We start from the raw sequence: 16,274 nt of genomic DNA, 5'->3' as shown, positions 1-16,274 counted from the left end.
GATGCGAACTCTAATTTCTCCACTGACTGCCCTGGGAGAGTTCTTTTGAATGGCTATCATGATGCACTTATGTCGCCACAGCAGCTAGGTCTTCTTCTGCATGGCTTTCCTCCTCTACCACTTTTTTTGCCCCCTTTACTTCCTCCTTGATTTACGGATCGACTAATTACACTAGGACTAGGATCCCCTTAATTTATTTCACCTTATTGCGATTATGAATGAAGATTAAGGTCCTTAAAAAAAATGTTACTGGCTGTGGTGACCCAGCTTTCGGTGAAAGAAAGTTAGCAGAACTAAAAAACATGCGGTTTTTTTAGCACTACCGCCAATTTCCGCTTCTATCAAATTCCTATAGGCCTTTTAATGGACCTTATGACGCAAATAAATTGATGAAGAACAAACCATGGAGCCCACCTTATCTGATCATTACTACCAGTAACAAAACCATAAGCGTACTCAGTTATCGGAATCACAAATACAAATAACAGTTAAAGTTAATTAGATTATCAAATTCTCGCAACTTCTTCTGTAATAGAAGTATAACATATGCAATTTTCCAGTCACTAAAAAGTAACTGAGTTTCGAACAATTTACCACATCATAAAAAAATAAAAATCCTATTCGTTAAAAAAAAAACATATTATTCCTAATCAACAAATTTAGTTTTATTTCGTAGACAATTAAAACACAAAACCACCGCACACTTTAAACACTCTTTAAAACACTCCAACTCCTACCAGCGTATGGTGACTAAATCTGATTCCGAATATATTTCCAATGACAGAACTTCAAAAAAAGCACAAAATAAAATCATTAGTAAAACACATTTTTCATAAAAAAAAAATTCAAAAAAAAATACAACATATCAGTTTGAAAAGAAAATGTTAAAATTCTAAGACGCCGCAGCGTAACGTAAAGAATTCTTAAAAATAAGATAGAAAAAAAACAAAAATAATAGTAGATATGTCTCAAGACCAGCTTCCAATTCTTCAATTACTACAAGTAAGAAATATATAAACGCAAAAAAATAAATATAAAAAGGAATATTTAGCATAGATGAACTAAACTTGTCTTTAAAAAAGCGAAATGATTATATTCATTTAAATTAAAAAATAAACCCATTACAAACCCAAACAAACAAATAAGCCATTCCCTCCGAATTATACACATTTTCAGATTCATTCGCAAGCAAAATTCAAAGCCTTATATATTACTTAACAAGCAAGTTTTTTTCTTTACTTAAAGGCCGTAGATGAATAGGATTTACTGTTGACATGGCTTATCGTTATTAAACATAATTTATCGTATTTCAGAAACTGTTTTATAAAAATATTGAACGGATACCAGGTTTGACCCCCCCAACCAGACCTTTTTATCTGACTCGTAAAAATGTAGCAAAAATGCATAAAGCTAAATTTTTTATGCGTTTTTTTTGGTTTTGAGTATGTGACTTCCTACAAAGGATAATACCCCCCACCCCCACGAAGGAAAATCCTAGATACAGCCTTGACCGCAATGTATGTTAGGAGAATGAAAATTACTATTATAAAATGCATTTTGAAAATATAATCTTGACGGCAGTACTTCAAAAACCGTTTTCCTACACTCAACTTTTAGAAAACCAAAAAAGCATGATTTTTCGGCTGTTGTTAATGACCGGTTTTTGTTTGCAAATTTGTTTTTTTTTTTGCGTCCTCCTAAAGTACGGCAAAAGCTGTTTTCATATAAAAAAGGTCTAATCTATAAGTATTTCTGTAAGTGAAAAAAAAACTACCGCATTAAAAAAATTGAAACAAGGGTGTATCCATCATTTTTGTTCAGGAAGGTGGGGGTAACGGCACAAAAAACTTCACAAAACGAATTATTATTCAGCCATATACATTTTTTTACTTTTTTCCTAGCCAGACAAAAAATTAATGGGGGATGGGTTCAAACCTGATAACTCCTTATACAGCCTCGCAATTAATCTATGAATTTTTTTTTTGCAACTTCGAAAAAGAAACAGAAAACATTAAAATGATAGAACAAAGATAGCGCCGTTTAAACCAAAGAATATGGGCAATTAAAAGAGTGGAAACTGACACTGGTAATAATTGTTTGGTCTCAGTTTCTGAGATGTACACAATTAAGAAGTAAGAAAAATGCCAAGAAACACCAAGTCCTAGATGGTAGTGATCACCTTTTGTCGACACTTCCACCAGCTCCCACTCTTACAGGATGCCATACTCTCGAGTAAACATCAAATGCAACACAAATTACCATATTAAACATTACCACAGGAGCAGTAAAGCATCTTTACATTCAGGGCAAACAAAACCTACCAGACATGTTTCTGGGTCAAACCAGACAGGTTTCTGAGCCATAAGCTATAGGGAATATTGGAGGAGATCGTAGCTACACAATATGTTGTACAAATACGTTTGGATCGATTATTGATGAAAGAGGTAAAAAATTAAAATGGCTTACCAACTAAAAGATAAGTCTCACCGGACACCAGACACACAAACACACACACACAAACACACACAAACACAAACAAACACACAAACACACACACAAACACACACACACACAAACACACACACAAAAACACACACACACAAAAACACACACAAACACACACACAAACAAACACACACACATGCGCAAACACACACGCACACAGACAACAATAACACACACAACAACAACACACACAGACACACAGACACACAGACATACAGACACACAGACACACAGACACGCAGACACACGGACACAAAGACACACAGACACACAGACACACAGTCACACAGACACACAGACACACAGACACACAGACACACAGGCACGCAGACACACAGACTCTCAGTCACACAGACACACAGACACACAGACACACAGACACACAGACACAAAGACACACAGACACACAGACACACAAACACACATACACACACACACAAACACACACACACACACACACACACACAAACACACACACACACACACACACACACACACACACGCACACACACACACACACACACAAACACACACACACAGTATCAGATGAAAATGTAACAAAGTACTTAGGCCTCCTTTTTATGACATGCAGCATCATTTTATAGCCATTGAGTAAGTACCACTTGTTAACTGAATTTTCACATTTCTATCCAAAATTTTATTCTGCTGATCGTCGGTTGAGTCCATTCCAGTTTTATTAGTATTCTTTCGATTATCTGTTGTTAGCTACCCAAGTTTTCATATGCTCTGCAAAATTAAAGAGTTTTTAACTATGGGTATTTGTGCTAAAAACCTTGTAAAATTCAAAAGATAGAATATTTTCCAGAACAAGATTAATGAGTTTCAGCTTGGCTTAAAAAAAAATAGTAAAAATTTCTTTTTTGGAAACAGTGCCTGCGTTCAGTCACTTAAAAATTCTTCTTATGTATGGTTTAAATTTTCTTCGGCTCTTATCGACTAAATTATGAGCAATTAACGCACATCTGCTTCAGTATTAATAATAAAGAATAATTAAATCAAAAATTAATTCATGAGCAATAAATTTACTTTCCTGTTTGTTATAAAAATAGTAAATTCAGATACGCTGATAGTAGTCATGCAAAGGGCTCGCCACATAACTAAGCCAACAAGGCTAGGAACGCTCTTCGTCCATCCCACCCTTTACAGTTTTACTCTGATCAGTTCAATAAATTTCCTTCATCATTCAGATGGATTTATTCAAACTTAATAAGCACTAAATTAAAAGAATTGTGACTAGTCAGGTGTTAAAAGTATATATGAAGACTAAAGTCTTAAGTTTATACAACACAAACTTACTGCAAGTTTGGTGCTACCACGGCACTGTGAGAAAAACTGAACAAGAATGTTAAAGCAAATGCCTCTATAAATATTTTAATCTGACACTATTTTCAGGAGTTATGGGCTATTACATTTCTTAGTATTGTACGTGATCGGCTCTTATTAGGTTGCTAGCTACCGCTGCAACCCGGATAGACATTGTATAATAGCGGCAAGTAATATCAAGAAATTATCTTTTTTTCCGTTGATTATATGCTCTCCTTTTTTTGTTTCATTTTTTGTGCGCAGGTAATAAACAAATAAATTTACCCTATCCTCATGTGCCTTAAGAAAAAAAAATCTCCCATTTTCATTTGTTAAGTCCAAGTACTCACTACTAATAACAACTCACTGCAACACCAAGCTGCTTGAGGTCACCATAGCTACGTAGGCTCCTCCATCCCAATCTATCCTAAGCCTCCTTTACACCCTCCCAAAAACTCCAAGTTCTTACCACCTCTTCTCACTCCTATTGGGGACAACCTGCTTTTTGTTTGCCCCTAGATAAATTGGCCAGAAAGGACGATTTTTGACAATTTATTATCCTTACCCGCAGAATGTGTCCTAGCAACCTCAACCTTTTTATCATTACAACCCTATGAATTGGGATAGAATCATTTTTTTTGTATATCATGTTGTTTGAAATAGGGCCAGTCAGACGGGTACCAAAACGAATCAGTAGGCAATCCCTCTCAAAAACATCTAACAAAGCCTCCTCCAACTTTCGGAGCAACCAAGTTTTAGAGCCATACTTGACCGTTGTCATTACTGTAGCTTGCATCATTATAATTTTGGTTTCCAGACTTATATTCCAATTCTTCCAAACCTTTTCAACTATGAATAATACCCTTGGCGTTGGCTATTATGCTTTTAAATTTTTCACTGCATACATCATCTTTACTAATACCTAGTTTCATGAAGCTATCCATTTGATTGATTTTCTATTTACCCAATAGCATCTCTTCACCTTTACTTATTACCAATCTAAGTGAACTGGTCTTCTTAAGGTTAATTTTCGAACCTATTCATGCACACTGAACTCTTGTAACCTTCAAGAAATCTTTAATTTTACTAATATTTTCATCTAGGACACTCAAATCAGCAGCATAATTTAAGTCCAGGAGAATATTACTTTCCCATTTGATTTGATGCTCCCCCGCAGCCCTTATCTTTGTTCCTTAGGACAAAATCCATCAAAATAATCTATATAAATGGCGAGAGAAGGCAACCCTGCTTTACTCCTGATTCCAAAACTGTTTAAAAACAGCTACTAATGTCATTTCTGCAGCCATGTTATTCTCGTATATTGTGCTAGTCATTTTAGCGTATGTATCTGGCATACCCTAAAAGGATAAGACCTTCACTGAAGCTCTTCAATCAACAAAATCAAACGCTTGCTCATAATCTATAAAACTGAGGAACAAAACTGTTTGATAACTCAGGCACTTCTCACTTATTAATCTAAAAGTGAAAAGTTGCACGAATCTTCCTCTCCAATTTCAAAAACCAAACTTTTCTTCTCTTAAAACTTTATATACGGCATCATTGAGTCTAAACATCATCATTATACTGTGTAATTTGCTTCATTACAAGACATGTATGACAATGTTAGAGGAATTTGAGAGGTAATACGACTTATCTTTAGCTCCATATTACCTATATGAGCTTTAAATTGAAAAACTTGGATTGAATAATAAGGGTTAACAACGGATTTAATAACGTTACCTCCGAACAGCTGCAAAGAAGCCAAAGATAAATGCTTTGCAACGAATCAACTTAACTTTGGGCCAGGAAGAAAGATATATTCTGAAAATGACTCTCTAAGATACCTCTTCTCCCAGCTCGCCAGTTTTGTGCCCAAGATGTAGTATCTGGTGGGAGAATTGGGAGTAGATCTTTGAGATCCGGAGATATTAGAGGGAAAAGGTACGGCCTTGAAACCCTGTTGTTTCTAAACTCTGTTATAGCCTCCACAATTACCACACCCACCCTTATCAGCTTTTTTATAGAGGGGATATAGAAGGGTCTTTATTTGGCGTTTTTTGGTAAGACTGGAAATTAAATAAACCAATGAAAGTGAAAGAAGCAATTTTCCGCAGGTTATATATTTGTTAGTTATTCTCACCATATATTTTTCTCCTGCTGGTCACAGCTGCAATTCTTTGCAATTATTTTGAGATCAGTAACATACTGCTCAATGGTTTCAAGCTCTTTTTGATTCCACTTGTAGTATTCCAAGATTGGATTTGAAGAAGGTACTAAAGATGTCCCTGTCTTTTTCTCTTACCCTTATGAGAATGTACGAATATTTCACCGCGTTAGATTTTCCTTGCAAAGGGCTGCTGATCTTTAGCTCCAAATGTTCGTAGATATTGAACCGCGGCTTGAAGTCAAGTTCGAAAATAGGTAGCGCTAAACAAACAACAAAATTTAAACTTAGCGGCACGCAAGGTTGCCACGGGTAGTACCAAAGTACTACTTTTAGTACTTTTTGATCAAAGTAGTACTTCTTGAATACTTTCTGCAAAAGCAGTACTTTTTCAATACTTTTTGTCAAAAGTAGTACTTTAGACCGAAAAGGGCAATTTTACAAGCATATTAGGAATCAAAGTTATTTGTGCCATTGCCCATTGGATTTTTCGCTTTCAGTTTCGTAGGGATTTTAAAATCTTATGTAGCGGACTTCGTGAAATCTTTTTGACAGCGCCTCTTGCTCGCGTAGATTTCGAATGAATTCATGAATGCGACTTGTTAGAACCGATAATTTCAATCTGAGGTAATTTTGATTTCAAATCCTTGATCACTCCAGAAAAAGTAAAGGTAAAATTTTACTTTAGCTACTTATGACTATCTTGGAAAGGGGTTAGGTTAAGAAAATGAAACTTTCAGGGATGGTTCTACAGGCTAAAGTATGTCCCGGGAAGATATTTTGAAGTACCCACCTCCACTCCTTTAAAGTTGCACAGATAGCCTACTGCCCAGTAGAAGCAGAACATAAACAAATCACTTTTCACTTTATATCCTTTTTTTTTTTTTTTTTTTTTTTAGGGTCTTTGCACCCTACATTACATGGGTAGCTCTACTACACAACATAATAACCTCAAAAATTTTGAGAATATTGCAGTCCAGCTTCATGGGAAGAATAAATGAAGAATAAATGAATCAATTTTTTATACATCACTGTTCAAATGGGCAGCTCTATGACAGTCTAACCAAAATAAATGTTAAAGGTGCAAATTAGTCCCCCCCCTCCCTGATAAAAACAACTTATTTCTTACTGCATATTATTCAGTGGATTGAGCTGTAAAGTTGCTGTCCAATAGAAACAGGATATAAACAAATTGCAGTAAAGGTCCTGCATCAAAAGGTAGGATATACAGTAAGAAGTGAGTTGCTTACATCCTGCTTCTACTGGGCAGTATCTCTGCAACTTTACAGCCCAATTGACTGAATAATAGGATACAGTAGCCTACTAAATTGGTTGTTTTTATTAGGGGTAGCTAATCTGCACCTTTACCCAAATCACTTCTTACTGTATGTCATGCTTCCAGTGGTAGGGGCTCTGCACCCTACACTACAGTCGTAACTAATTTGCAAATACACCAAGTAAATGGTAATTGTTTGTTACAAAATTATTGTAAAATGAGAAGTTTAATTACTAATAACAAATACTCTAGAATTGCATACTTACCTACTTGCCTTTTCTAGGCAATTAGAAGGTAAGCAAAGGCATTTCTTTGCAAGCAAACTGAATTGCCTTTTCTATTACCCTGGCACAGGACTATCAAAATATCCAGTTAAAATAGTTTGTCACAAGTCAGATAGTCAGATTATCATAATTCAATTTTATAGTCAATTGCAAGGCTTAGACAATTCAAGCTCTGCAGTTCAAACCCACTGGGTAGCATTGCCCCTCAGGTATATGCATTCAGGAGCAGTAACTTTAGAAGGCGTCTCATTTTGTGGGGGCAGTGCGTTTACCAATGATGTAAACTTGGAGGCACCTTATCTGATTACAATTCCTAGGGATGCACACTGCTGCTGCACCTCCTTTAGAGCTGGCATCTCTGACTTTTTGCCACTGCTAACAATACTGCCTCCTCTAAATGAGACGCCTTCTAAAGTTAGTGCTCCTGACTGGGTATATGGCAAGTCTGCACCAGCCATTACCCAAGCAGTTTAAAGGTGGAACCACAGCATAACCAGTAACCTCAGATGAGTGTGCCAGAAGTTACAAATTACAGGCTGTAATTTGTAACTGGAAGTAATTATTTGTTGCTTTTAATTAATTACTGCCCATCTCTGTGTACCCATATATAGGGAACAGCCAAACCTTTATTTCTTTTTAATTTTCCAATTGTTTTACTTTTGGCAACCAAATTCTTAGATGGTTGGCTAAAGCCATGTTAAGTAATAAAAACACTTGTGGAGGGGAAAAATCACTACTGCTTGTTCTTTAGCTGAGCCAAAGGTGAATAAAGAGAGGCTGGTGTACCCTTGATGAGTAAAGGTATCCCAGTGGGAGCTAGTACCAGATCATTGGGGAGTAGTCAAATCCAATTTTAGTCATATCTCTCTCTCTCTCTTGTGGGGTCATAGTCCCCCAAGAACTGGCATCTTTGAACAAAACTTATGATCAAGTCTTACCTTGTTTTACCCTTGTCAAGTCACTACATAGAGTAGCTTATTAGTGTAATAAGCTGTAATAAGCTATTAGTGTAATAAGATAAGATAACTTTATTTATTTAACAAACAAACAAATTAAATGAATAAATTATTTTCTAAACTGGCCGACGGGGAGCAGGGCTCGATGTGTCGGCCAAAAAAAAAAAAAAAAAAAAAAAAAAAAAAAAAAAAAAAACCGAAATAACAAATAAAGCATATCAATAATGAAAAAAAAAAGACACACATGACAGGAGATAACAGAGGAGGCCACACCAGCGCGAGAACACCACAACAAATTTCATACTAAAATCCAAATTCACCAATCCCAACATCCAGGCAAAAACAATTTTTGAAATATGTTTTCAAAGAAAATCGGCTCTTGAATCTTGGGGACACATCTATTAAATTAAATTTATTTGCAATATGAGGAATCTGGTATCTGATTGAGAATCTAGCTCTTTGAGATTTAATTGGGGGAAGGTGATACTTCTTGGAGCGGACGTGGTGGGCAGGAGAAATGGGAGTCTCAATTATACCCAGATCATGGAAATAATTTGCCGAAGATTGGATATCATAATACCACATTGCTGTATGCAGGTCTTTCAGTTGTTTGAGATTAAGTATATTGAGAAAAATATATAAAGTTTAGGTTTCTGAAAGATTTTGAAGCCTCACTGGGCGATGAACAAAAGTACCCAGGATTCTAACCGCCTTATTTTGAATTATCTGAAGAGGTTGGAGATGGACCATAAATGTGTTGAGGTATATTACAGGGCAATATTTAAAATATGATTCAATTAGAGAATGATATAAATTTTAAGGATGGAAAAAGAAAATACATGTTTCATTCTATGAAGACAACCTAAGTTATGGGCAAGTTTCAATCTCAAATAATCAGAATGCTTACGGAAAGATAAAAGCTCATCAAGAATAATCCCAAGGTAACGAAATGAATTTACTCTTTTTATCCTACTTTGATTTACAATTAACTCTTCTATGGTAATTTTATCTACTGCCCGCTGTGACCGCCCAAAAATCATGAATTCAGTTTTATAGGAATTCTGAGCCAGGTAGTTACATGCAAACCAATTATTCAAAGAATTCATTGCTGTCACCATTTTCTCAGCCAACAAAGATGGGGTTTTAGCTTTTACTGTCACCGCCGTATCATCTGCAAAAATTACTGCTAAACTACTATCTTGGGGTAAACACCTCGAAAGGTCAGTTTCGAAGCTGTAGTTTACTGTATTGTTCAGTAATGATATCAAACTGACAAGTTTAGCGTTTCGTTGCTTTGAAATTTTGAACTGAATCTGATCCTTAAGGGACACCATGACATTCTTCAGATTAGCATAGGTGATGCCACCAAAACATCAAGTGACAATCAAACTGAAAAAAATGGTCAAAAATAGACAAATTATATAACCGCCGTTACAATTAAAGGTCATATCTGATATTTTCACATTTCTGAATTAATTGCCAAAACCGTTTCCTAAGTGCTCCTCAAAGCGAGGAGGAGGCACAAAGTGTGATTGAATTATTGCCTTACTAATCCGCCTTTTGAGATGAGTTTAGCAAACCATTGTTAGCAAATATTTCAGAAGTTTTAAAACATCAGATACGAATTTTTGCCGTAACAGCGACAATACACAAAATATAATTTTGTGTAAATTTCATAAAAATTTTGCGATTTGGGTAGGACAGTACCAAACGCTTTTAACTCGTACATTTGACATCTAAGCACTTTATTTGTTAACATTAAATAAGTATTACAATGTGGTGTCAATTCACGGAAATGAATGGGAGGGGGGAGGCAAAATGCATTTTCTAAGATCTTCAAACATTCATCCACTAGGTCCACACTCCATCCAGCCATTTCAAGGATTTTAAGACTGGATAGTAATGATAACTCGGATCAATATACACAAATGAGCCCCAATCAATCACCACAAAATTTGGGTTTCAATATACGACAAACATTCATTGACCAGGTCGGCACACCATCCAGTCATTTCAAGGACTTTTGATACATTTTCCGGGTAGTCTAGAAGATAAGAGCCAAAGTTGTACAGACGTAAATGTGAAACACACTCCACAATCCATTTTCGGTCAATAAATAATATCCCTTTCTCGGTTAAATCTGAAAAAAAAAAAATATTTTTAAGCTTTACTTACACTCTGATGTAGATACACATTGCTGGTTTATAAATTTCAAGTGCCCTTTCAGAGCCCGCACTGAAATACCCCTCCCTCAACACAGTATTTTTTTATTTTAAATTAACTTTCTTCCTGTATTTTAGCTAGTTTTGTCGTATTTAGCTAACTTTTCTTTTCTTTTCCTTTATATTTTTATACATTTCCTTTATTTCACCTTCTTGATGTTATTTCGTTTCTAAATATCTAGAATGTCCATCCAGAATGCCCTTTCAGAAGCCATGTTGAAATAACCCTCCTTCTGCACATTTTAATTAATTTTTGTAGTACCTATCCCCTTCATCTCTTTCTTTTTATATTTTACATATCTTTTTTTCTTTAGTGTTACCTTCTTCGCATGTTATTTTGTTTCAAAATATTTGCAATATCCATTTGGAATACTTGTTCAGAGCCCAAGCTGAAATACCCCTTCTTCAACACAACAGTTTTTAATTTCAAATGACATTCCTTTCCGTAATTTAGTTAAGATTAAGAAAAAAGAGCATAAAATTAGGAAAGGAGAGGAACTAAAGAAAGAATAGAGAGAAGGGGATATTAAGACCTTATGGCGTATAGTTATGAAATCTTTCAGAGGAATAGAGGTTTATGATGGTATACCAGCAGTGGATTCTTGGCCTACATATTTAGAAGAGAGAAAACGAAGTGATAAGGGACCAAGGAAGAACTAGTTTGAGTGTAGATCTGGTATCTGTAATAAGTAATGATAGGCCAATGAAAGAATGTGATTATGATTTTGTTGCTCCCATCCAGGTAAATGAAGTTTGGGAGACAATGAAAAGAATGAGAGGCGGGTCTCCTCCAGGTATAGATGGGACTCCAGGCACACTTTGGAAGTGGGGGCCTGTGTGGTTGCTGCCGGTTATAGCAGGGACATTTTCTTGTGTATTGAATAGTGCAGAATGGCCTTTGTCTTGGGCTACGTCTATTCTAGTGCCGTTATTTAAAAAGGGGGATAGATTTGATTATGGGAATTATAGAGGTATAAGCCTAGGTAATATGCTTAGTGAGGTTTTCACTAAGATATTACGTTGTACAATAAATAGTTGGATAAACCAAAATAGAAATTTATCAGATTCGCAGGCAGGGTTCAGAAAAGGCTATAGTTCTATAAACCAATTTTTTTATTTTATAAGGGATGATTAGGAAATAAATTAGGGAAGAGGACAGACTATTTTGTTGCCTTTTTGGATTTAAAAGAAGTTTTTGATAGAGTGGATAGCTTAATGATAATGAGAAGCTTAATGATAGAGTCGTTGTTAGCCATAGGGCTAACAAGGTACTTGTTAAGATTATAGCATCTATGTATAATACAGTTAAGATTGAAGTACGGGTAGGTAAGGATTTTTTAGAGTTATTAGGAGTAGAGATGGTGTTAAGCAAAGATGTACAATTTTCCCAAGGCTATTTTCATTGTATATTAATGATTTTGAAGAATATTTGATAGGTAGAGGCACCCAATAATTAGTCTTTCAAATGCAAGTGTTCGTGCACTACTTTTTGCGGATGAACTAGCACTAGTAGCAGAAAGTAAAAACATTTGCAGCAACTGCTAGATCTAGCATCTTCTTATTTTAGGAATAAGAAACTAGTATTAAACGTAAAGAAGTGGGTGGTTATGGTTTTTAGGAAAAGTGGAGAACAGATTGATTCGCAGTGTAAGTTTACGTATGAAGGTAGGACACTAGACGACTAGATTAATTTCAGTACTTAGGTTGTATGCCATCGTCAGGTGGGAAGTGGAATAAATATTTAAAGATGGTAGAAAGTAAGGGAAATAGACTACTAGGGGTGTTAAGTAACAGTAGTATTAAAGAAAATAGGGATGTAGGATTTCATAAGGGGGAAAATTTAGAAAGAATCCAGTTGATGTATTTTAAGTGTATGTTTGGCCTTGATAATAAGTTTAACAGGTTAGTGCTGAGAGGGGATATAGTAGTAAAATGTATGAGACATACTAGGCTAAGGCTAGGTAATTGTTGAAATGAGGGAAAGAGGATAGGAGGGATGGCAGAGACCGTATCTAGGTTAGTTGCTACTAGGTTAGATACTCAGGAAGTTCAGGTTTGGCAAGCTGAGAAGGCCGCCTCACCGTCCCTGGGGCTATATGCGGACGTCAAAGAGAACTGGGGCGAAGAAATCTATCTAAAAATGGGATTAAGTCCGGAAGATTTAATATAGGTGATGTCTGTGAGGGGGAATTTTATGCCCCTTGGAGAACGAAGGCATTAATTAGGGGGGGGCTAGATTAAAGGATGGTCTTTACAGTTACCCTATGTGTGGAGAGATAAATGAGTCTTTGCATGATTTTCTAGGCGAATGTAAGGAATTGAGGGAATTGCGGCTAGAAACATTTGGTAGGGAGGTCGGGGAGAGACTGGATTTCCGAAATTTTGAAAAGTATGTGTTATATAGATATAGGCTAAATCATATTGGAAGGTTCGTCCAGATAGGTATGAGGCATCGTGACGATTTTCCTGAATAATCAGTTTTAGTGTTTAGTCGGTTTACGTTTTGTTATTGTATTTTTTTGCTCGTTTGTTGTGTGTCCCAATAGGGTTTTCGTGTGAATAAATCTATCTATGTATCAATTTATCTATCTCTCTATTTTTAGTATACCTCCCTGTTTTCTTTCATTTTATCTTTTTACAGATCTCTTTTTCTTTATTATTTCCTTCTTCATATGTTATTTCGTTTCTAAATATTAATCTGGAAAACTCTTTCAGAGCCTGTGCTAAATTACATCTCTCTCAACATAGCGTTTTTAGTATATTTTAAATAGCCTTTCTTTGCGTATTTTAGCTAATTTTGTAGTATCTACCCCTTTTTTTCTTTACTTTTATTATTCTTATACATCTTTTTTTCCTAATTATTACCTCCTTCACAGGTCATTCCATTTATGATAATGGTAATAAGCTTACCTTAGCTATGGATGTCAGGTTATTTTATTTAGTGATTTTATATTCTGGCAAGAGTCTTGAATTTGAACCTGATGATGACAGGCACAGGTCCTGTCGAAATTATCGTTCCAAGATAACACAATACCTGACATCCATAGCTAAGGTAAGCTTATTACCATTATCATGTATAAGAGTCAGGTTGGCCTCAGAGAATATATTAGTAAGACCTATGGAGGGTATGTGGCCAAGCAAGTCAAAGATCTATCTCTCCTATTTAGGAAGAAAGCTAGAATCATTAATCACCAAAAATTCTTACAACAATGTATGAAACAAGATTTAATTCCACACTCTAAGAGACCCAGAGTGAAAAAATCTATCAAGAACGATAAATCTGGTCAACACAATACAGGCCTAATCTTTATTAATCATGAACTAAAGGACCTTCGACGGAAGAGAAACATGGTTTTTCAACAGATCAATACAATTAGACAACAAATGAGTAATACTCTTACCCCAAAAGATTTCAGTAAGGTTGGCAAGATCCATGACAAAGATTTTAAGTTTGTCTTTTTCAATTACCAGGAAAGTACATGTAGACAAGCTAGAAAAACTTAAATTTGAGAAATTTGCTACTAGGATTACACATAATCCTAGAGTGTCACCAGGTCTCCAGCAGTCATCAATTTAAGTCAACGAACATTTGACCAAAAGAAATTAGACATTCTTTCAAAAGGATGGAAATTTTCTATCCCCCCCAAACATTTACCAGTAGAAGAAATCATCTCCACTCCACTTTAATTCTAAACAAGAAAACAATCAATGTTGATCCACAAGATATTAGAAGCTTGGTTTCTAATACCCTCAGAAAAGCTTTGTCCAAAAAGAAACATATTGAGGAGAATCTAACAAGAGATGAAATGAAGGTCCTCACAGATCTCAAGAAAAATACCAACATCATAATTACCAAAGCTGATAAAGGTAATACAATAGTAATCCTCAATGAGACCGAGTACGTCAGCAAATCATTAAGCCTCCTGAATAACAACAAAGTATATGAAAAAGTTAATGTCAATGCTGTAAAGGTTGCTTATGATAATGTCAAAAAAGCTTTGGATAGTCTTAGTCTCACAAATAGGATTAATGATCAACTTTATCAGAAACTCATTCCTGTCAGACCAGTCATTCCTAGATTTTATGGTGCACCCAAAATTCACAAACCAGATATTCCCCTTAGACCTATTGTGTCAACAATAGGTTCAGCTACACAAAAGTTGGAAAGGTATTTGGCTGGTATTTTAAGATCCATAACTCTTAGCAGTCAACACACAATAAGAAATACCAAAGAAGCAGTTGAAAGGCTAAAAAGCATCAACATCTTGGATAATACCACAATGTGCAGTTTTGATGTTGTATCTCTGTTTACTAGCATACCCTTGCCCCGACTTATACCAGCTTTACAATCAGCTTTGGAAAATGATGATTCCTGGAAAGAACTGACCAGCTTAGACACCACCGACATCATTATTCTCACGTCTTTATGTCTGAACAATGCTTACTTCACTTTCAGGCATCAAACCTACAAACAGAAGTGGGGCATACCAATGGGATCAGCATTGGCACCAGTTCTTAGTGAGGTGTTTCTCCAATATATCGAAAATAATATCTTCAAGCAGGACTTCAAGGATCTCCAACTCTACATGAGATATGTAGACGATTGCTTAATAATTTGGAATGGGACAGAAGACAAATTAAGATCCTTTCTCAATACTTTTAACCAGCAGGATCCAGATATAAAGTTCACCATTGAACTTGAAAATAACCACAGTTTACCCTTCTTAGATGTTCTCATCACCAAACGGGAAACTAGGTTTGACTTGAGTGTATATAGAAAGCCAACTCATAGTGATAGATATCTGAGATATGACTCTTATAACCACCCAATAATTAAAAAAAAAAAAAAAATCTGTAGTCTATTCGCTGGTTGATAGAGCGTTTATAGTGTGTTCCTCTGATTTGGAGCTGAAGGCTGAACTTGATCATATAAAAGATGTTCTTATAGGCAATGGCTACCCCCAACAAGTCATTGATAACGTTATCTCCAGGAGAAAGATTAGCACAAAAACGAAGAGCTCCCCTAAGACTGAAGAAGATAAAACCTTTTTGTTATTATATTATATTAAGGGGATTACTGACATTTTAAGCTCCAAACTCACTAAGCTAGGTTTTAAGGTGTTTTTTCCTTCTGGAATGACCGTCTTCTCCTTCTTAAACAAAGGCAAAGATAAGATCACTTCAGATTCACCAAGAGTATATGAGATTCCATGCAGTTGTGGTGATACCTATATAGGTCGTACCATGAGATCTCTACATCACTGATTAAAAGAACATGCTGATTCCATTGATGCCTGCCTTAAAAAGACAAAGCTTAAGGAGGAAGATAATTTTTCTGCACTGGCCCATCATATTTTTGAAAACCCTTCTCACTCCGTTGATTTTGACCAGGCTCAACTTATTTCTATTGTTCCACAACTCTTAAAGCAGAAAATCAGAGAAGCTCTTGAAATTGCTAAAAACAAACCAGCACTTAATAAGGACAATGGAAAGTTTTGCCTCAGTAAAATGTTGTAACCCATTACCCATATGCTAAGAACTCAC

At 35.7% G+C, this 16,274-nt stretch overlaps 1 protein-coding gene across 2 annotated transcripts in view; it reads right to left on the bottom strand.

The window, feature by feature from the left end:
* Positions 1-9,559: 9,559 nt before the first annotated feature.
* Positions 9,560-16,274, bottom strand: part of LOC148956881 (uncharacterized) — an 88,330-nt gene continuing 81,615 nt past the window's right edge. For both annotated transcript variants that reach the window (XM_089087645.1, XM_089087638.1), the window contains exon 6: positions 9,560-10,648. In XM_089087645.1, the coding sequence (XP_088943771.1) occupies positions 10,452-10,648 (197 nt within the window). In that variant the 3' untranslated portion in view covers positions 9,560-10,451. The remainder of the gene's footprint in view (positions 10,649-16,274) is intronic.

The sequence above is a fragment of the Artemia sp. Qi Xiang Cuo genome, chromosome 1 (assembly GCF_049724085.1).
Source record: "Artemia sp. Qi Xiang Cuo chromosome 1, ASM4972408v1, whole genome shotgun sequence".
Lineage (NCBI taxonomy): Eukaryota > Metazoa > Arthropoda > Branchiopoda > Anostraca > Artemiidae > Artemia > Artemia sp. Qi Xiang Cuo.
This window is presented reverse-complemented; position numbering and strand designations above follow the sequence as displayed.